Source organism: Marmota flaviventris, chromosome 5 (genome assembly GCF_047511675.1).
Source record: "Marmota flaviventris isolate mMarFla1 chromosome 5, mMarFla1.hap1, whole genome shotgun sequence".
Taxonomy (NCBI): domain Eukaryota; kingdom Metazoa; phylum Chordata; class Mammalia; order Rodentia; family Sciuridae; genus Marmota; species Marmota flaviventris.
This window is the reverse complement of record NC_092502.1, coordinates 62,236,466-62,257,056: the sequence shown is the minus strand read 5'-3', so window position 1 is coordinate 62,257,056 and position 20,591 is coordinate 62,236,466. Positions and strand designations below refer to the sequence as shown.

Sequence of the window (20,591 nt, the reverse complement as noted above, 5' to 3'; positions counted from 1 at the left end):
TTTTTGACTGGGATAATCCAACATGAAAAGTCTTATGAGTAATATGCTATTTAAAATGCTAGCTACAGGGGGCTAGAGTTGTAGCTCAGCAGTAGAGCACTTGTCTCGTATGTGTGAGGCACCAGGTTCATTTCCCAGCACCACATATAAATAAGCAAATAAAATAAAGGTCCATCAACAATAAAAAAAATAAAATAAAAAATATGCTAGCTACAAATATATAGAAAATAAAATTTTATTCTATCCAACAGCCTGAAACCCTATGCATGTTAGATCTCAGTCACACTTAGACATTGATTTAAAAGGCAGAAAATTTAAAAAGTACAAAAGTATCTAAAAAATACTTATTGCTGCTAATGTGCCCAGTCTCCCCTTGCCATCAAACCCAGGGTGCAGCTTCTCACCTGTTCTGCTTTCCTCTCTCCACAGCATAGACGGACATCTGAAACCTCCATCTCACCCCCTGGATCCAGTATTGGGTCACCCAACCGAGTCATCTGCGTATGTATTACTTTTCAGCCCTTTCCTACCCCTGGCCTGGCAGCTAAAGTTTCTAAGGACGAAGGAACCCTCAGGTTTTCAGCCAACTGATATTTGGTGTGTGCCTGTTCCATGTCAGGCCCTGAGGATGCAGTGAGTCCAGAGAGGACGTGGACCATGCCCTCAAGCACACAGTCTGGTAAAACAAGAGTCACAGAGATAGCGCAGAACACCACGGAGCACAAGAAACCAAGTGCAGTGATAGTGAGCCTTTGTAGGGTTCTGAAGCCAGTGTGAGGTCCCTCCTAACCCGTTCCTTAAGCAAGACAAGGGTAAGGTCAGCATAGGACCAGAGAGGCATTCATAGTGGGGCTCAAGTGGAAATTTGATGTTGGGGGAGGAGCGTGTACTGATGAGGAAGGAAGGGGAAGGAAGTCATATGATGTGGAAACCGCTATCCAGGATTTGGAAACATGTAGAACAGTTTTCTAATCGGGTGAGAAGTCCAGGGATGAAGAAGATCACCTGCAGGTATCTGAGCTGCCTTTTCCAGAGTCATTCAAGCACAGACAAACTCATCTGCCAGGGATGTGGCAGAAGGAACAGAGTTAGAGGACCTCAGAGGTCCCTTGTATATGTAATTAATTCATTCATTCAACAAACATGTGCTGAGATCTACTCTGTTAATAAGCTCTGAGCTCCATGCTGGAGAAAGTGGTGAACAACACACACCTGATGCCTATCCTCATAACATTAGACACAGAATGCCAGGAATCATCAGTTGCAGTTATGATAAGTGCCAGAAAGAGAAAGCACAGGGTTCCCTTGATGCTCCAGTTGAGTAGAGGAACCTGAAGGTCCAGGACCAGCTGGGAAAAGGCTTCCTGAAGGAAAACTGTTTAAGCTCAAATGTTTTAAGTCCAAACTAGAAGTCAGTCCAAGGAGGTGAGCGTGGCAGAGCCCAGGGGAACTGAAATGAGCAGCAGACAACATTCTGGTTAACTCCCGCATTGTACCAGCCTTCCACAAGTCGAAGGAGCCAGAAGGAATGTGGGGAGGGTGGGGTTGTCAAGGGCAGGGGACCCACTCCCAGGGAGAAGCTCTAGATGCAGCCCCCCAATCTACTAGTTTTGGTTGGGTCCTGACACCATGATGAGGTCATTACTCTAAATCCATATCCAATTTCCTCTTTGATCCCAGGATAATGCCCATTGATGAAACTATTTCCTTTCCTTTCTTCCTCTGGTCAAATGAAAAAAAAGAAGAAGAAGAAAGAGACATAGGAGTCATTGACTTCAGTGTCAATATGAGTCAATACCACCATGTGGCTGACACAGAAGACAAGCCACTCTCTTTTTTTGTGGTGTTGGGGATCAAACCTAAAGCCTCACACATGCGAGGAAAGTGCTCTATCACTGAGCTGCACCCCCAATCCAAGACAGGCTACTTTGATCACAGACTTTACTCATTGAAGATTCTTGTCCAGCACAAGAAACAAGATAATCCCCAGACTATTTTCTGTGCTATGAATGGGACCAGTCAATAGCAGAATTGGTGGGCAGTTTTGGTCCTTCATTAACAAGTGTGAGCCTGTCTCCAGGAAGTGAGGGTTCAGGAATCTGCAGCACTAGAACGCCATTACTCACCAACTGTTACCCAGGAGTCTCATTAACCCTGGTGAAATAAGTTGATCCCTGTTGTTCACCTTGGTTTTCTGGAGAAAGCCTGCTAGAATCGCCCCCATAATAAGCAGCTTCCTTATGATCAATGACAACTAGGACCCTGCTCTCCTGCCTTCCAGCTGGAGGCTTATTGCTGAGATCAGTTGCCCCTCACATCCGAGTCGTACCTTCTGTGTGCTCCTTTCACCTCACATGGTGCCTCACATCCAGACGCTCTGTCATGTGCATTTCATATCAGCCATGTTGAACTCAGACCTTTCTAAACATGGCAAAGCATCTATCAGCCCACATTAGGGATATGCAGTAACACATAGAAAGATGGTCTGTTGGTTTAACTTTCAGAGATAATTGATATTTTGATATTAAAATAGAATTACCAGTGAACCTGGAATGGGCAAGTTCTTTCAAACTTTCAAATTTTGTTCCACTCCCCACCGGCTTCTAGAACCATCCTGGGGTAGCTTGATTTCAGCCAGCCCCACATATTCTCTTCCTTCCTGGCTAATTATGTTAGGATGCCTCTAATCAATCACTGTGCCTCCAGACCTAAGGTTCATTTATAGCACTGTAAATAAAGCAGCTATAGGAAGAAATATAAATTTAGTAATTTTGAGGTTTGGAGTAAAGTGCCAAAATGACTAACTATTCATCAAGATGAGTTTGTAAAATGACAAGAGCTCTCAAGGTCAGGACTTAATATCCCAGGACCAAAGGCATCTTCAGCAAATAGACTCCTCTAAGCAGCTTCCCCTTGCCCACACCCCCAAAAATTGATGGACATGTGGGTGTCTGCACCATCTCTAGCAAAAATCAGATGGCACAACTCAGAAGAATTCAGCTGAGCAGAGTTTCATGGAATTGGATAAAAGGACCCACAAGAAATAGGGAAGCATCCAAGGACAGCAACAGTGGGATATTGTTGCCACCCCAGGAACAAGGACACGAGGGAAAGGAACAGCATTAGCAGAGTTGGCAGGAGGTAGAGCTGTGAAGAAGAGCCATCAGACAGAAGTCATGCTCAACCCACATCCAGGCAGGAAAGTTGCAAGGGGAGTTCGTAGGCCAGTCTCTCCCTCTACTCACGATCCAGGCTGCCGGTTCCTCCCATTGCCAAACCTCCTGAGCAGGAGAGGCTGTGGTGCAGATGGGCTCAGGACACACAGGCAAGAAGAGTGGCTACAGAGTTTAGGGACAATGCGAGGAACATGGTGCCCAGATAATAGTAGGATGGGCCAAGGATAAAATAAACAGAGAAAGGGCCTTGAGAAGCTTTTAAAATAGCAAAGTTTGTAAGATAATTAGAAAGCTGCTACTCTCTAGAGTAATCATAGTCCTGAGACTCTGTCTGGCTCGTCTGGCACCTCCAAGTATTAGACAGAACATTACAAGGATATTACATTCTCCTTAGATTCTCTATCTAGTAGCCCCCTCTTAATTTACCTCACCCCAGCACATTCCAAACCATAGTAGTTACCAGAAAGACAGATCCTAGTTGACCAGAGCAGAAACCAGGTCATAAGAGGAAACAGCTACGTAGACTGGTTCAGGACATGGTTTCAGGAGCCATGAGAAATGGGTTGTCACATGCAAGCAGACACTGTCTTCCAATCCATGTGGCCCTATAGAGTTCTGAACTCTGGAAAAGTTAAGTACAAGTTCACTGTAAGGAGCTGCTTTCTGGGTGCAGCCCTCTATAGTGAACTCCCTGTCCTGGGAGGTCACATGGAATGGCAGGCTCTCAGGTGAGACGACCTGGGTTCAAATGCTGGATTTTGCCACTTATTGGCTGTGTGGAGTTGGCAAGTTCATTGATTTCTCTGCACCTCTGTTTCCTTATTCAAAATGAGGATAACATAAGTCTACTGTTGTGAGTTGTATGAATTAACTGAGTTAATCTGCATAAGAAACTTAGAGCCTGGCTCATAATAAGTGCTTGCCAATTGCTAGCCAGTGTTTCAATGTCATGATTACTTTAGTGTTTACCATCTTCCTTCTTGTGGAGGCGGGAATGGGGATGTCCCCACAGCGTGGGGTTAGAAGGCAGTCACCCAGGTTGTGTATCAGACTGAATTCAAAGCTACTAGCTAATTGGTGTAATTTATGGAATTTTTCTAGCCCAGAAAATAGGAACAACTTTGACACTTGCTCCACAGAGGTTTATAACATTTAGAGGAAATAATCCCTGTAAAGCACGGGGCCTCTCAAACAATATGTGCTCAATAAATGTTAGCCCTGTTGGAATGGATGGCCTCTAAGACCTTTCTTATTCCAGCATTTTACAGCTCTTTGATTAGATCCTAATATTTGGCTTTTAGTGAAAACTAGTGGAACTTGTCCTTCCTTTACCTCGTTTTTGTTTCCTCTTTTCTTTCACTTTTCCCTCTTATCTTTCTACTCTTTTCCTGTTCATTTCCCTCTTCCCCAGGCTAAAGTGGATAATGAGATCCTTAATTACAAAGACCTGGCAGCTCTCCCCAAGGTTAAGTCCATCTACGAGGTACAACGCCCTGACCTCATTTCCTACGAGCCTCATTCCAGATACACGTCTGACGAGATGCTGGAGAGATGTGGCTATGGCGAGGTATTGCATGCAGCCCTTCTCTCTGGGGCTGTTGAAGGAACCGCGATCCCATTTCATCACAGACAAGTTGATCTCCAGTGTAGACTCTTCAAAACTGGAATTTATAGCTCACATTTAAAAATCAAGAGATTTCACCCACATATATGGCTTTCTGATTATTCTTGGGAAATCAGACATTAAATTTAGGATTTTCACCATCTGGAGATAGGTAGCAGCGCCCCCTATGGACAGGACATGGACTCCCCATTCTTCCCAGTCCTCACCCCTCCCTGTAAAACCCAACATGGAAGCTGAGAGCTTGTGACCACTTATCACTTGAGCTTTTGTTTTCTTATACTGGAGAAATTTTGCTTTTGCTCAGCCCATGACTCTCCTCCCCTGCCAGTGGCCAGGGGAGGCCAGGCTTAATGGTCACTGAAGTTCATATTCTTCGGTTAGGTATGTTCTCTTGTTTTTGCACTTGACATGTAGCCCCTGTGCTCAAAGCAAGAGAACACTTAATAAGACTCAGCATTGGATGGCTTTAGAAATCATTACATGGTTGCTAGATGAGAAAAAGTTCTCTGGGGAAGGCAGGGTGATCATCACATAGAAGGCGCTGACCATCTATACCCCAGGAGATTTCTGACCCCATCCCAGGCCTCCTGAACTACAATGGGCAAAAGGAGCACTGGCCTGATGGACAGGTTCCCAAATTCCTGACCCAGCTCCACCACCAACTAGCTAATGTCCTCAGGCAATCCACCTCTCAAAAAGGGACTGGGGTTCCATTTGGTTAAAGAGCCTAATGCTAAGGTTCTCTGTATTCTGGACCCTGAAATGCACCAGGAAAAAGGAACTCAGTGTTTGTATAAGTTGATTCTCCTGAAGTTAGACAAGGCCAACCAGAGCCCATGGGCTACAGCCAGCCCCCAGATGTTTTGAGTCACTCATAGAGTATCTTTCAAAAATGTAAATTAGTTGTCAACATGTAAATGTTGGGAGATTTCACATAAGAAACTGCATTTCTGAGTTTTCTTGGAAATTAAGAAGTTGGTTAACATTGGGCAGGCATCCAGCATGACCCTGACCTGCTAGAGCTGAGAGCACTTCCCTGATCAATCCACCCACCCGCCCAGCTCTCTTACTGATGACCACAGCCTGGCTCTTGCTCAGTCTTACTTTTGGATCCCCTTCCCTGGACATGGTCTTCACAAACACAAAGGGGCCATAAGCCAGGAGGGAGACAAGAAAGGGTCATGAAAATAAGCTCTGAGTCTGCAGCAGAGGAAGCTAGGTCTAAGTCAGAACCAGCCTCTTCCTTCCCAGGGGGTCCTGGGTGGCCCTGAGCTCCCCTCATTCCTCCCTAGGCCTTTATTTTCCCATGTTTAAAAGGGGTGGTCATGATCACAAGGTTTCCTTACCTCCTAGAGAGTGGTGCCAAGGGGCAGCTGCAGGCCCTCTCTTTGCCGAACCATTTAACGATACTCTGTCCCTTCCTCTTGCCCTCCTTTCTTTCCCTTCCTTCGTCCATGGCTGCCTTCAACCTCTCCACTTCTAAGTCGTTGGGAACATTATCTCCCTACTCCCAGGTAATTAAACTGACATGCAAAAGGTCAGGAAAACCTTTTATGTATTTGCGTCCTTTAAGCTGTCCAAAATGGGCCCTGACTTCACCCCTCACCAGGTCCCCACGGGGCCTGATCCCTCACCCAAGGTGCTCCCCCAGCCAGGGCAGGGCATAATGATGGGAAAGGTTGGCAGAGAAATTATATGCTCCCAGAGATGACCTCCCTCGAGTCTCTGTGATCCCTGGGACTGACTCATGTTTCTGTCTAGACTTTGGAGTGATGCATGACTCTCCACTGCCCTCCTCAGGCTGAGTGTATGGCTCCGACGGGGTGTCTCCCTATTTGTGTCTGAACCACAAGAATCCCAGAGTCTGTGGCATGCCCCACCTGCCTGCTGGACTCTTGGACCACAAGCCTTGCTCACAAACCATCTCCTTCCCCAGGACATCTATGAGAACCTGGACCTCCGGCAGAGACGGGCCTCCAGCCCGGGATACATCGACTCCCCGACTTACAGCCGGCAGGGCATGTCTCCCACCTTCTCCCGCTCGCCTCACCACTACTACCGCTCAGGTAAGATGGTGGGGCGTCCCCAAAGAGAGAGGAAGAGCAAGGCTTCAGAGACAGCTCAGGCTTCCCCAAGATTTCCCTGATAGCACACCCTCTGGAAGCCTCTGGACACTCAGGTGGCCAACGAGGCCTGACTGAGTTCCTGAGCTGCTCCTGGCAAGGAGAAAGATGGGGTATGTGACACTGAGAAGCAGCAGGAGGTGGGTGAGGAGATGCCAGGACTAGGGAGTGGCAGGAAGCCCAGGGCCCTTGCTGGATGGAACAGGCCTCCTCCAACCTCACCATTTGGCCTGCCCCATTACCATCCATGGGGCAGATCCAGACTAGAAATAGGGCTCACCAAGGGCCCAGTCCCACCCAGCCCCCAGCCAGTCAGGGTGTCTACAGTCAACCCAGGGCTAGGGGTACAGCTGGTGTCTGGATAAAAGACAGGGGCAGGTAAGGGAGGGGCCCAGGGAGGACGGGTTGGGGGTGCTAAGCAAAGAAGACACCTTACTGAAGCTCAGTAGAGTTGATTCTTACAACCCACAAAACCTGACTTTGGGGTCAAGCAAGGAAACAGGTCGAGCTCGTTCCTGCAGATGCGGTGCATGAGAGCTCATGCTTCTTCCACTCCGGAGCTGAGCACGCCGGGTCGCCCAGGCCACCCCATTCCCGCTGCCATCACCTCACCGCTTCCTAAACTGCCACTGCGCTAATGCCTGTTTTCTCTGTGCCTCTGTTCTCTCTGGGGACCACTGCCTGCGTGCTCCAGGGCCCGAGAGTGGCCGGAGCTCTCCATACCATAGCCAGTTAGATGTGAGGTCCTCCACTCCGACCTCTTACCAGGCTCCCAAGCACTTTCACATCCCAGGTAGGCACTGCCAGCCTGGCATTCCCAGCATGGGTGCATGCTCTGTGGGGTCATGGGGCACCTGAGCTGTCCACTCACTGTTCAGGTATGGAGGAGAAGCCAGTTCCTGGGGGACCCTCCCTAACCAGTCACCCATGCTAACCCACCCTCCAGCCCCAATATGCCCATGGATTTGTCTCCTACTTGACAGAACCAACCTTGATCAGGACCACAAGTGAGCATCCCAGGGAAGAAAAGTCTCAGGGAGCTAGTGTGAAATGCCTGTGTTTTGGGGAGCCTGAGGGGGCGCAGCAGTAACATAGAGGTAAAGGCTGCTTCCATCCAAGCTCTTGGGACTGAATCCCAATCCTGCTGCTTGTAAGCTGGTGACCCAGGGCCAGCAACTTAGCTTCCCTGCACCTCTGCTGTTCTGCCTGTGCAGCAAGGCACTGTTTGGACCCTGAGGTTGCAATTGTGCTTCTGGCCACCAGCCTCGACCCTCCCTTCATGGAATGCATATTCTAATGTGGGGACAGAGACCATAAAAGAATAAATAAATAAGTAAAAGGATGATTTCAGGTGATGATAGATGCTATGAACATTTAAAAAAAAAGAAACCAGGGCATCATGAGCCTGGAGTAGAGGAGGCTAGGCGAGATGGGGTGATCAGAAAGGGCTTCTTGGAAGAGGTGACATTAAAGCTGAAAGATGAGAAGGAGAAGCCCTATGAAGATTCCCAGGGAAGCATCCCAGGCAGCCAGAAAGGCACATATAAAGCCATTCTGCCTGAAGGTGGCCATAAGGTAAGAGGAAGGCCACTGGGTGTGGACTTGGAGGACAAGATCTCCCCGAGGGACAGCAGAGCCAGGTCTAGATCCCGCCTCCCAACTCAGCTCAGTTTCTCACTTGCCACTCACTTTCCCCACAAGAATTCATCTTGCCGGTTTATCTACCTACACCTTTCTCAACTGCCCCAGAGCGGTCCCATCCTGTCTGGTTTTGAGGAAGGGGCAGAAAGATAATGCTGAAATTTGGCTGACGCATCCTAGAGACTTTTACATGGATTGAGGTGTGACCACTGGGAGGAGCAGTGGACACTCCTTGCATGAGGATCTGCTGAGCACGCACTCCGCCCTGCATGCCCACCATTCAGCCCCACGTCCCTTCTTTGGCACCATTTGTATCCATCCATCTCTCTCCCCCCACCTTACTTGGTACCTGTTGGGGTGAGGTTGAAAGTTCAACTGTGGAAGAGGAAGTCTACTGGGGAAAGATGGTGGCCCCTTGGAAAAGGTTGCTGACAGTCTCTGTCTTCTGAGATCAACTGACCAAGTGCTGTCTCCTCCCCTGTCTCTTTCTCTCTCCTCCCCCTGTCCCTTCCTGGTCTGTCTGGCAGCTGGAGAAAGTAACATCTACCGGAAACCCCCGATCTACAAACGGCATGGTATGGTCAGAGGCAGACAGGGCTTGGCCAGACAAGGAGAGGGAGGAGGTTAACCCTCTGTGCAGTTGCTCTGCACGGGCCACCAGGAGCAACAGGATGCAAGGACACAGCTTGGTCCTTCTTCTTGCTAACCCCAAATCACTCAGGGTGACATTGTAAAGGAGTTTTGTGTCATTCAAAAGAGAAAGGAAGGCCTCATGTCCCCTAAATTCTTTCCCACCACCTCTCCAACCCCCTTTACCTGCTGTCTGGTGTTTTAAGTCCCATGATCAGGGTAATTCTTATAAAATGCATGTGCCCCTGGAAGAGTTATACTCCAAGGCATTGATATTAAAAATGTTTACTAGAGTCACATGAGATTCATACAGATTCTTCAACACCTCCCTAGACTTACTGAATTGAAATTTTGTAATTATAGCAATTTATTTGGTGATTCTGTTGCTTAGTCCTGCTTGGGAACAACTGTTCTAAGATGTCTCAGTCATCCTGAAATCAGATGAAGACCCTAAAAGGGCACATAGATGAGAAAAGAGTAGAGAATCCTTTCCTTCTTTCATTCATTCATTCCTTTACTGTTTATTAAAGAATGGCCTATGGACCATTTGCTCCTTTGAGACTTATTAAATAATGGCCGATTCCCTAGCCCCTTCTATGACAGATTCCCTAATTAGAAATACTAAGGATGCCCAAGAAATGCACTAAATTGGGTTCATCCATGATTCCTGCCTATGCTTGGTATGAGAACCACCAAGTCATTCACCATAGAAACCTCCTGTTCATTTTGCAAAAGCCTTTATTGACCTCAGCTGAATAAGCATATCCCTCCCTTTGCCAATGTGGAAGAGCAGCTGCCACCCTAGGTACCCTTTCCTGCTGTGGGTCTAGCCTGTAACAGAGGGAGCACAGACTTGGACAAGCTTGAAGGTATGTGGAGCAGTCCTGTACCAGATTCTGAACTAACCACCTGGTGGAGGGGTCAGGACAAGTATAAATAGTGGCTCTGGGTGCTAAAGACCCTGCAATTTCTACAAACATCCTCAGTTTCAGTGGGGGCCATAGCACCCCCATAGCGATTCTGGAAGCATGTACATGTGTACATGTGACTGTGAAGGACATGCTATGTGCCCCCAAGCGGCCACAGGAAGGCACCAGCCCCAACAAAGGTGACTTGGCTTTATATGCAAAAAAGCCTACAGGTCCCAAGCTTCTCAGACTTGGTAGGATTTTCCAGGTTGGCTCTGAGCGGTAACAGAGGCACAGACCTAGGAAAACTCCAGGGTAGAGGTGGCTGCATAGGGACAGGGTGGTGAAATAACAAAATGTGGTTGCCAGGAGGGACTTCCCAGGACCCAAGTCAAAGGAGAATTCCAAAGCTCCTTAGCATGCACTCCTGGAGAAAGGTGCACAAGATGAGCTTGCTGGAGGTCAGCCTGTCCCAGGACCTTTGCTGCTCTGGCTCCACAGAACACAGAGCTTGTCCCAAAAGCTTCCCTATAGGTCTCCCTGAGAAACAGTTGTGTAATCACACTAGTTTCCCCAATCCCTCTCTCTCTCTGCCTTGTCAACAAATCATCAGTCTTTGGACCACCGTAATGTCACTGCCATGTAAGCATTCATGCACAGTGGGTTTTTTGGGTCACTCCTATTGTGGGTTCACTTCCAAAGGAAACTTGGAGCTTCTGAGTCAATGCACCAATTTCAACAATTAAAGATGAGGAAACTGAGGCAGAGATGGGTAGGATTTTCCCAGTGTCATGTTGTACCTGAACTAAGTGGCAAGAGTTAGGACCAGAACCCAACTTTGCTGAGCCGCTGTCTTGTGCTCCGTCCTTTGGGCCCTGTAGCCTCCTTAAACAGGATGATAGGCAGGGTGCCATGGTGCATGCCTGTAATCCCAGGGACTCAAGAGGCTGAGACAGGAGGATCACAAGTTCAAAACCAGTTTCAGCAATGGTGAGGCACTAAGCAACTCAATGAGACCCTGTCTCTAAATAAAACACAAAATAGGGTTGGGGATGTGGCTTAAGGGTTGAGCGCTCCTGAGTTCAATCCTTGGTACCAAAAAAAAAAAAAAAAAAAGAACAGGATGATGGTAGAAGGCTGCCCACACTACAAATACCACAGCCCTGCCTGTGATTCCTGTCTAGATGTAGCTCACATCCATAAGAAAGCAGACTCCTGAGGGGCCAGAAAGGAAATGGCTGGACTCCTCTGGAGCCTGTTGAGTTTTACTCTTCACTAAAGAGCAGACCTGGGAGTTCACAAATTGTGCTGCAAGGAGCCTGGATCTGGCCCAGATCTGGTTCAAACTTTCTGTGTGGTCTTAAGCAAGCCCCTTCCCTCTCAAGTCTTTAGATTCCCAAACATAAAAGGAGAGGTTGGACCAGAGCTTTTCTATCTCCAATGCTCCACGTCCCAGACCCTCCTATCTCTGACTTCAAAGTAGCCTCAATCCCATGTGCTAATGCCTGGCAGAGACAGGGAAAGGGTACAGATTCCCAGCCAGGACACTGACTTCAGCTCCTCTTGGGTCATTTGCAGGTGATTTGTCTACAGCAACCAAGAGCAAAACAAGTGAAGACATCAGCCAGGCTTCCAAGTACAGCCCAGCCTACTCGCCAGACCCCTACTATGCTGCAGAGTCTGAGTACTGGACCTACCATGGGTCCCCCAAAGGTAGCACCCCCATGGGACCCTGAAGCCAGAGCCCATCACCTGTGCTAGGGACTTAAGAGGTCAGAACAATCACCCACTTCTTCACACCACCAACGTGAATAAGAATGAAGGGCCAGCCACAGGCCCTAGGGATACACTGGGGAGCAAAACAGACCAGGTTCCTGCCCTTGTGGAGGAGACATAGATCCCAAACATGAGGTAGGAGAGCTGATGGTAGGGGCGAGCTGTCCAGCCAGATGCAGAGGTTGCCACACTAAGGGTGACCAGGGGGCAGGTCAGCAGGGAGTGCAGATTGTCTGACATCTGCCCACACCTGAGAGGGGAGGACCAGTTCTACTGGAGGAAAGGAAAGGCTACCCTGTTAACCTTAACCTTGGAAAGGGACCAGAGCAAGTGGGGAATGAGGGAAGATGTTCCACAGGTCTTGTGAGTTGAGAAAAGGATGTGGGTTATCATCCTAGTTAGAAGCTAGTTAGAAGCTATTCAAAACAGTGACATGATCACAGTCATGCTTTTGAGAGATCACTTTGGCTGTAGGGTGAAAAATGGTGGGAATGGAAAAAGAAAAGATATAGAAAGATAAAAGGCTCTCATGGGCATCCTGGTCCTTGGGTCACCTCCTCACCGAATCAGAGATCCCGAGTTATTCCTTTCAAGTATGGGGAGAAATTGTCTTCAAGTACTGATCTATGTCGCTTAGATTCAACACCTGGCTTTACTAATTAAATGCCCATTCTTTGCAAGGCTTCATGGATGCTCAGAAGTGAGTCTTTCATTACCCTCAGAGAATTCTCCATTTAGAAAAGGAGGCAAGACACAAAAATAGTATAATCCAAGGTGGACAGGAACAAGCACCCATGAGAGATTAGGTGTTCAGAGGTTGCAATGACAAGAGAGACCACACCCAGGAGGTATCTTAGATGAGCCTATTTCATCCCAGGAAGGGAGGGAAAGAGGGAGGGAGGAAGGGCCCAATGGCTTAAGCCAGGGCAGGCTGAGTGGGGAGCACAGAATGGAGCTGATCCCATCTGTATCTTGACAGTGCCCCGAGCCAGGAGGTTCTCATCTGGAGGAGAGGAAGATGATTTTGACCGCAGCATGCACAAGGTGAGCAGGCTGCATCACTGAAATAAGAAGCTTAGAGGGTATATTACTGAGGATTTTTTTTTTCATTTGCAAGAATGGAAATAATATTCAAACTTACTTACAATAGAAAAAAGAAATGCCTAATTTTGCATAGCTGAAAAATAAAATGGTAGGATTAGCTTCAGATATGACCAGATCCAGCTGTTCAAAAAAAAAAATGTCATAGGGAAGCTGTCTCTCTCTTTGCCTGGGGGGCTCGCCTCTGTATTTGTTTCATGTTCAAACTGGTCCTCTTCTTATAGTGGCAAATGGGTGCCAACGGCTCTCCCAGCTGGCTGGTGGGAACATAAGATGGTCCAGCCACTGTGGAAAAGTTTGATGGTTCCCCAAAAAGCTAAATATAGAATTATCACAGGGTCCAGCAATTATACTTCTGGTAAATACCCATTAGAATTGAAAATAAGGACTAAAACAAATGTATGTACGTATGTGTTCATGCCAGTACTATTCAAAATAGCTGAAAGGTGGAAACAACCCCAAGGTCTAACTCACAAATGGATAAACAAAATGTGGCAGATCCATGCAATGGAATATTATTCAGCTGTTAGAAAGAATGAAGTATTGACACATGCAACAATGTGGGCGAACCTCGAAAATATTGCAAAAACATCTAGAAAGGTAACCTAGAGATTGAAATCTACAGGAAGATGTGCATAGGTTATATGAAAATACCACACCATTTTACATAAGACTTGAGCATCTGAGGATTTTGGTATGAAGTAGGGATAGACCTGGAATCAATCCCCTGTGGATACTGAGGGATGGTTTTACTTCAGAATGGTTAATTTTAAGTTATATGATTTCTACCTCAATTAAAAAAAAAAAAAAAAAAGATGGCTATCTCCCTATCTTTGAACCAACTGCTGGGACAAGGGCAATGTGATCCTGTCATGGCCAAACCTGCTTTTTTATGCAACCTCCAGAGCCTCACCCAGGCCTCAGGACTATTTGTAGAAGAGAGATGAAGTCCAAAGGAAATGTGGGTATTGTAAGGAGGGAGGAATGCTGGGAAGGCAAAAATGACAGAGGTTCCCCAAAAAAGGTCCCAGTGAGTCAGCCCTTCCCAGGGTCATCTGCTCTCTTCTAACTTCATCCTGCTCCTCCCCACCCCAGCTCCAGAGTGGGATTGGCCGTCTGATTCTTAAGGAGGAGATGAAGGCCCGGTCGAGCTCCTACGCCGATCCCTGGACCCCTCCCCGGAGCTCCACCAGCAGCCGGGAGGCCCTGCACACAGCTGGCTACGAGATGTCCCTCAATGGCTGTAAGCACTCCTGGGGAGCCAATGCCTGCCAGCTGTTCACTTTGAGCCAGGCACCCTGTGAGGCACCGTCCAAGTGCCCCCTTCTTCCTCCCAGACCACTGAGCAGTAGGCGCCCCCACATGCTACAGGCAGGGGACCCAGGCACAGAAACCTTCAGCAACCTGTGCAAGATCAATGAGTTTGTAAGTGATGGAGCTTTCTCCATGAGGTCCCATTCCTGAAAGCTTTGTCGGAACACAACCAGCCCCAAACTCAATCCCCTGGGCTAACAAAGGGATAAGGAGAAGTTGCCTGTGAAAGTGAACCCCAGACCCCCCCACACACTTTCCTCCATCTCAGGTGTCTCCTCTGAGAGCCTCCTCAGGTCTAGAACACAGACTTAATAAGGGACTGGATGGGACACCAATGAGTCCATCCTCTGCCCTGAGCAGTCATCCCACTTCTTTGGGCCATCTGAAGCTGTGACATTCTGTTGGGTTCAATGTAAAGAAAAATACCTTCAATGTAAAGAAAAAATTCCAACACTGTAGCCTGAGGGGCTCAAAGCCCGTTTGCTGAGGTGCTGGGCCTCCCATCACTTAGAGATATACAAACAGAGGCTTCACTCAAGCACTTGACTTTGAGATTCTGTCACTGCAAGCTCCTCCCTGTTCCTGGGCAGGCACACGTGCTCTGTCTGCCTCCTCCTTTTCTTTTTTTTTTTAAAGAGAGAGAGAGAGAGAGAGAGAGAGAGAGAGAGAGAGAGAGAACTTTAGTATTTATTTTTTAGTTTTTGTCGGACACAACATCTTTGTTTGTATGTGGTGCTGAGGATCGAACCCGGGCCGCACGCATACCAGGCGGGCGGGCTACCACTTGAGCCACATCCCCAGCCCCCTCCTCCTTTTCTTACCCCTGTGGGACTCAGTCCTACCCGGAAATACCATCTCACATCAATACATGATGGACAATAATAGGTATTGTTTATTATACACAGACACATTATCATTCCTGATCCTCGAGAATCCCTGCAACCTCAAGATTGTTATCACTCATTTTATAGATGAGATAACTGAGGTGAAGTCACTTGCCAAGGTCAAAAAGCCAATAAGTGACTGAGCAAAGATCAGACCTAAGTTGGAGGGACCCTAAGGCCATGAGCTTTTCCCTCTTTGCCTTACTACACCTTGAGCTTGGTGAGATTAAAGATGGCAGTGGTGGTGATGGTAAAGCCAGTTGTAGGGCCTGTTAGTATGCCCCAGGCACTGTGCTGAGTTCCCTACTGTGTTATGTCATATATTCTTCACAGAAGCCCTATAGAGGAGACACTGTCACTCCCACTTTACAGTTGAGAAAACCAAAGCATTATTAAGTAACTTGTGTAAAATTAGGTGTCTATTAATGGCAGGATGAATAGATGAGCCCATTTTCACAATCTGACCACTATTTTCAATCCCCAGCTCTAAGCCCTATGCAGTGTACCCAGGCTGCTCAAAATTCACACTTAGTGAATAGAGTGTGTGCCTAGCATGTGGAAGGCCCTGGGTTCCTTCCCCAACTCCACACACACACACACACACACACACACACACACAAAATCACTTCTGTTCAACCACATCTGTGCAACAAGCATCCCAGATCATCTGCACCACACCAGGTGCTGGACTAGGAGCTGGGGGGATGCGGGGGGAAGCAGGCACCACCATTGGAAACTGACCAGTAGTAATGGAGTTGCTAAGAAGGCCCTTCCTCTCCACCAGCCAGGTGGCTAAGTACAGAAGCCTTGTGTCCTTGTCCCCAGGAACTCTCTCTATCATGTCTGTCTGTCCCCATGAACCCTGACCTCCAGCTTTTCTTTCTTGCAGCTCCTCGTTCACACTACCTGGCTGACAGTGGTATGTTCTACCTGCCCTGCTTTCAGTTCGTGGTATCCTGTGAGGGTACTGTCAAGATGGCTGCAGTCTCCCAGATCTCTGCTGGCTGTACAGTGTAGATGTCTCGGCACAGTCCAGATCTCAAAGAGCTGACCCCACCATAGTTGTGAGATAGCAAGGCTCCACTTGGGGTTCTAGAACCAAGGCTGCCATGCCCAACAGCTTCCAAAGAGGAAGAAAGAGCACCTCTTCCACCCACCTGGGAGCCTTCCCTCTGCTTCTGAGCTCAACTCCAATTTCCAGGCCTTTGACCAGAGCTACCTGTGGACTGGACAGATGGGTTCATCATAGGATAGATGTGTATAGGTTAAGGCCAGAAATGGGTGTGAGTAGTTGTCTCTGGTGGGCCTAGAATTCTGCAGGGAACGGGGTCAAGTTGCAGGTCTGGAGGGCATCAGGAAAAATGGGGGCCTCTGGCTCCTACCCCTTCCCATTGGGTTATGGGTAATACTGGCCATTTATAACCAAATGTCTCCAAGGAGAGTAGTGACCCCTAGTTTAGAGCTCCTGGTAATTGTTCTGGATCCTTCTTTTCAGATCCTCTTATCTCCAAATCTGCCTCTCTGCCTGCCTACAGGAGAAATGGGCTGCACAGGGTAAGAGGGGCTCTGCTGGGGCGTGGGACCACCCCCAGATCCCACCACCAGGCCATTATTCTGGCAGCTGCTTTTGAGTGAGACTGGAGGGAAAATCTTGGGGCTAGAAGTGAACCCAGTGAAGGGACCCAATGGCAAAGACTTGCATACCTCAATTATGACCCCTGTGTGAAAGGAGGCTCCATGAGAGAGACCAGGGAAAACTTGTACTTATTGAGCAAGAATCCTGTGCTGGACACTGAACTTTACCAGCACCTATTCATGTGACCTTCACTTCCCAGAGAAGGGGGTTACTAGTATTGACTATATTTTGTAGATGCAGGAATGGAGGCAGAGGGCTGAGGTGACTGGCCCAAGCTCACACCCAGCAGTCATGGAGCCAGACCAACTAAATCTGCAACCCATACCTGACTGCTGTGCCCCAATATAGCATGTAGTCTTCTGAGTTACATGAGCTCTAGAGCCTGTGACATAAAAACTTCATAGAAGTAGTGAACTGGCTTAAAGTCTGCAAGGGAATAAAAACTTGTCTTGTTAGCAATAGGATGGATCTGGAGGCTGTGAAACTAAACAAGTTACAGGAGCCAAGGACAAGAACTTTGGGATAGATGTTGAATTATTGAGCACCCACTAAGTCTCGGGCACTGTTTCAGGTACTGGAGATCCTGTACTGAAAGCAGCTGCTGCTCCTATGGAACTCATATTCTAGTTGGTACCTAAACAATGAACAAGAAAATGTGTGACATGATATCAGGTTGTTGGAAGTACTAGGGTGGAAAACAGAGCCATGGAATAGAGAAGGGAAGTCAGAGAGGAGGTGAATTCAGACAAAGGCTTGAGTGTGGAGAGAGAACCTCATCACCTGGTGACCTGCAAGAGCCATCCAGATGCAGGGAAGTACAACGTCTAAGTCCTTGAGTAGGGATGGCAAAGTGGTCCTGAACCACATGACCAGGATGGAGGGAATAAGGCGGTGAAGCCAGGCAGGAACCTCATTAGGGCCTTGTACACCAAGTAAGGACTTCAGAGTTCAATGGATGTACTGAGATCCAAAGGATCCCTCTGCCCAATGTGTGGAATGGAGACTACAGATGGGCAGAAATGGAAACCCTAGATCCATTAGGAGACTATTTTGGGGTGGAGCTCACAGAAATGACGAGAGCATTGCTACAGAGCAGTGGCTGGTGTTGAGAACCCCTGCCTGCTACGCACGCTGTCCTCCACGCACCGGAGGCTAGACACTCCTTCATTCAGCAGAGGTTTATTGAAAGCGTCTTCTATGCACCAGGTACAATTCAGGATGCTTGTAACACAGCAGAACAAAGACCTCTGCCCCTCGGAGCTTATATTCTTCTAGGGACAACAGAAAGTAGGAAGTAAATAGGAAACAAGTCCGATCATATAGAATGTTAGAAGACAGTGCTATTTTTGAAAAAGATGAAGGGCTAGGGATATAGCTCAGTTGGTAGAGTGCTTGCCTCGCATGCACAAGGCACTGGGTTCAATCATGGGCACCACAAAAAATAAAAGAGAGGAGCAGAATAAGATTGAGAGCTTATCAAGGGGGCAACTTGGAATTCTCAATAGGGTTGTAAGGAAAGACCTCATAGACCAATGAAAGAAAGCACAAGATGAAATTCACCAAATGAATGGATATATATTGAGTATATATTCAGTGCCTACTGTGTGCTAGGAATAGGCACCAGAAGCTGGCAGCAAGCTCAGTTCCCTTGACTGGAGATGGGGACTGCTGAGATGGCCCTGTGCCCCACCTGCTCCCTGGTACATGTCCTGAGATGGGCGAGTGCTTCCAGGAGGCTCAGGCCAGCCCTGGCTTTGTCTCTCCTGCAGACACCCAGCGCAGACCTCTTCCACTACGACAGCATGAACGCAGTCAACTGGGGCATGCGAGGTAAGCACGTTCACTGGGGTTGCAGGAGGAGGTCCCTCCTGGGACTTCCCAGGGACTCCGGATGCACTGCTCATAGCTGCTGCTTGACCTTTGGCAAACAACTCCTACAGATTCTGTCCCCATGCTGGGCTCTGTCCAAACCCCAAGTTTCCACTCCCTTCCACTTCCACTGCCTCCTTTGCCCTGCTCTTCCCTCATCCTCTCAATTCCCTGGCCTTGGGTGATCTCCAGGCCATCTGTCCCATCTGGGTTCCCAGAGCCATCACAGAATGCTGATCTCCCTGTCCTGCTGAGCTAAAGTCGCCTGCCAGCCCTGGTGGAGGGAAACACTCAGAGCCAAATACACATGGTTCCCAGGAAAAAAATTCCATGAGCTTCACGCCCTTTGTCAGGGAAGCTCCCACACCAACCTCCACCAGCAGCTCCAAGCAGGCACATCAAAACCTTGAAGGATTCCCCCAGAAAAGGGAAGATCCCTCCCACATGCTTCCCAGTCTCACATTCTTCTTATTTCTATTCTAAATATCTCAAAAGCTCTTTTCCCCTTAAAACCAACACAAAATGAGCTCAGCCCTATCTCCAGCCACCTTCCATGGTCATACTAGACCTGACTATATCCTCCATGATGAATTCAGCAAGGACAAGATATCTGGATGGTCACGAGCAAGGCATGTGTGGAGGCCAGACCTCCCAGGAGACTGAGGCAGAGGCCACTGTGGTAATGCAAAGCAAGAGTTGTGGATCCTACTCTGTGCATGTCTTTTCTCTCTGCAGAGTACAAGGTAAAGGACACATAGACCCTGGGGGTCTCCTGATGCTTGGAGCCAGTACCTTGGGGACCAGCAAGAGGATGACAGCACTGTCTCTATTCAGGGAAGGGAACATAGATGAATCACCCCTGGGTCATTTTGATACTAACATTCCCTGTCCCCCCTTGGTCCACCATCCCTGAATCCTGCCCTAGGTCTTCTGACAACTGATTAGACTATCTCCCTGGTCCTCAAAGACTGGTGGATTACCAGACCACCAAATATTAGACACTTAAATTCAGGAGACTGTGCTCACACTAATGCCAAATGCCACTAATCTTGTCCCTGGCAATTTTAGGGGATGCTGTTGGGACTTACATTTTGGGAGAAGATACCTTAAGATTGACAGGCAACTCAAAGAAGGGCAGGCCCAGCCCTTCCTCCAGACTTAATCACTGACCCTTTCTGGCTAGAGGAAGGAGCCCAGACACAAAGTATTGCTGAAAGAGACAGGCCCACCCGCCTCTCCCAAGCTGGAAACACCTCCTACCTTTCTCCTTAGATCTATCCCTATGAACTGCTGCTGGTGACCACAAGAGGGAGAAACCGACTGCCCAAGGATGTGGACCGGACACGCTTGGAGGTAAGTCCAGTAAACTGAACAGGAGCCTTTGAGTTTGAAGGGATCCAAAGTTGGCTGGTCCAATCCAGCTCCGGACAGAGAACAGATAATACATGGCTTTAAGGCCCCATAGATTGGAGCAGTTTCCTCCATCCATGCTGCTGTGTGCAGCCTCCTCTTCAGCCCAAATGACACTTCAGATGCTTGGCAGCAGCATGTCCTCACCTGGTGCTGACATTTTGCAAACACCAGACACAGGAGAAGAGATAGATTTGGGCCCCACCCTCAAGGGGCCCGCAGTCTCAGAGCTGTACATAAAGCTAGTGCTTGTGATGGGGAAAGTCAGGGAGGCGGCACTGCATAAATAAGTCCAGAGTGAAAACCCCCCGGGTCCACACTGCTCCTGCCATCACGAGGTGGGCAGGCGTAGCCAAGCCACAACCTCATTAAACTTTAGTTTTCTCCTTGCACAGTGAAGGGGGTAGAAATAAATGATCAATAAACAGTACACATAAAGCCCTTGGCACAGAGTCTGATGACCAAATGAATATTCAGTACCTGGTAGAGGTTAGTTTGC

General features: G+C 48.2%; 1 protein-coding gene across 1 annotated transcript in view; it reads left to right on the top strand.

Moving 5' to 3' along the window:
* The window catches only part of Ablim3 (actin binding LIM protein family member 3), a 109,667-nt gene that overhangs the window by 84,457 nt on the left and 4,619 nt on the right, over window positions 1–20,591 (top strand). Inside the window, exons 9-22 of the mRNA XM_027949352.2 lie at window positions 430–501; window positions 4,588–4,743; window positions 6,285–6,314; window positions 6,737–6,866; window positions 7,618–7,716; window positions 9,092–9,139; window positions 11,681–11,815; window positions 12,858–12,922; window positions 14,075–14,222; window positions 16,067–16,096; window positions 16,673–16,731; window positions 18,583–18,643; window positions 19,418–19,425; window positions 19,955–20,035. Coding sequence (XP_027805153.1) covers window positions 430–501; window positions 4,588–4,743; window positions 6,285–6,314; window positions 6,737–6,866; window positions 7,618–7,716; window positions 9,092–9,139; window positions 11,681–11,815; window positions 12,858–12,922; window positions 14,075–14,222; window positions 16,067–16,096; window positions 16,673–16,731; window positions 18,583–18,643; window positions 19,418–19,425; window positions 19,955–20,035 — 1,122 coding nt within the window. The remainder of the gene's footprint in view (window positions 1–429; window positions 502–4,587; window positions 4,744–6,284; window positions 6,315–6,736; window positions 6,867–7,617; window positions 7,717–9,091; window positions 9,140–11,680; window positions 11,816–12,857; window positions 12,923–14,074; window positions 14,223–16,066; window positions 16,097–16,672; window positions 16,732–18,582; window positions 18,644–19,417; window positions 19,426–19,954; window positions 20,036–20,591) is intronic.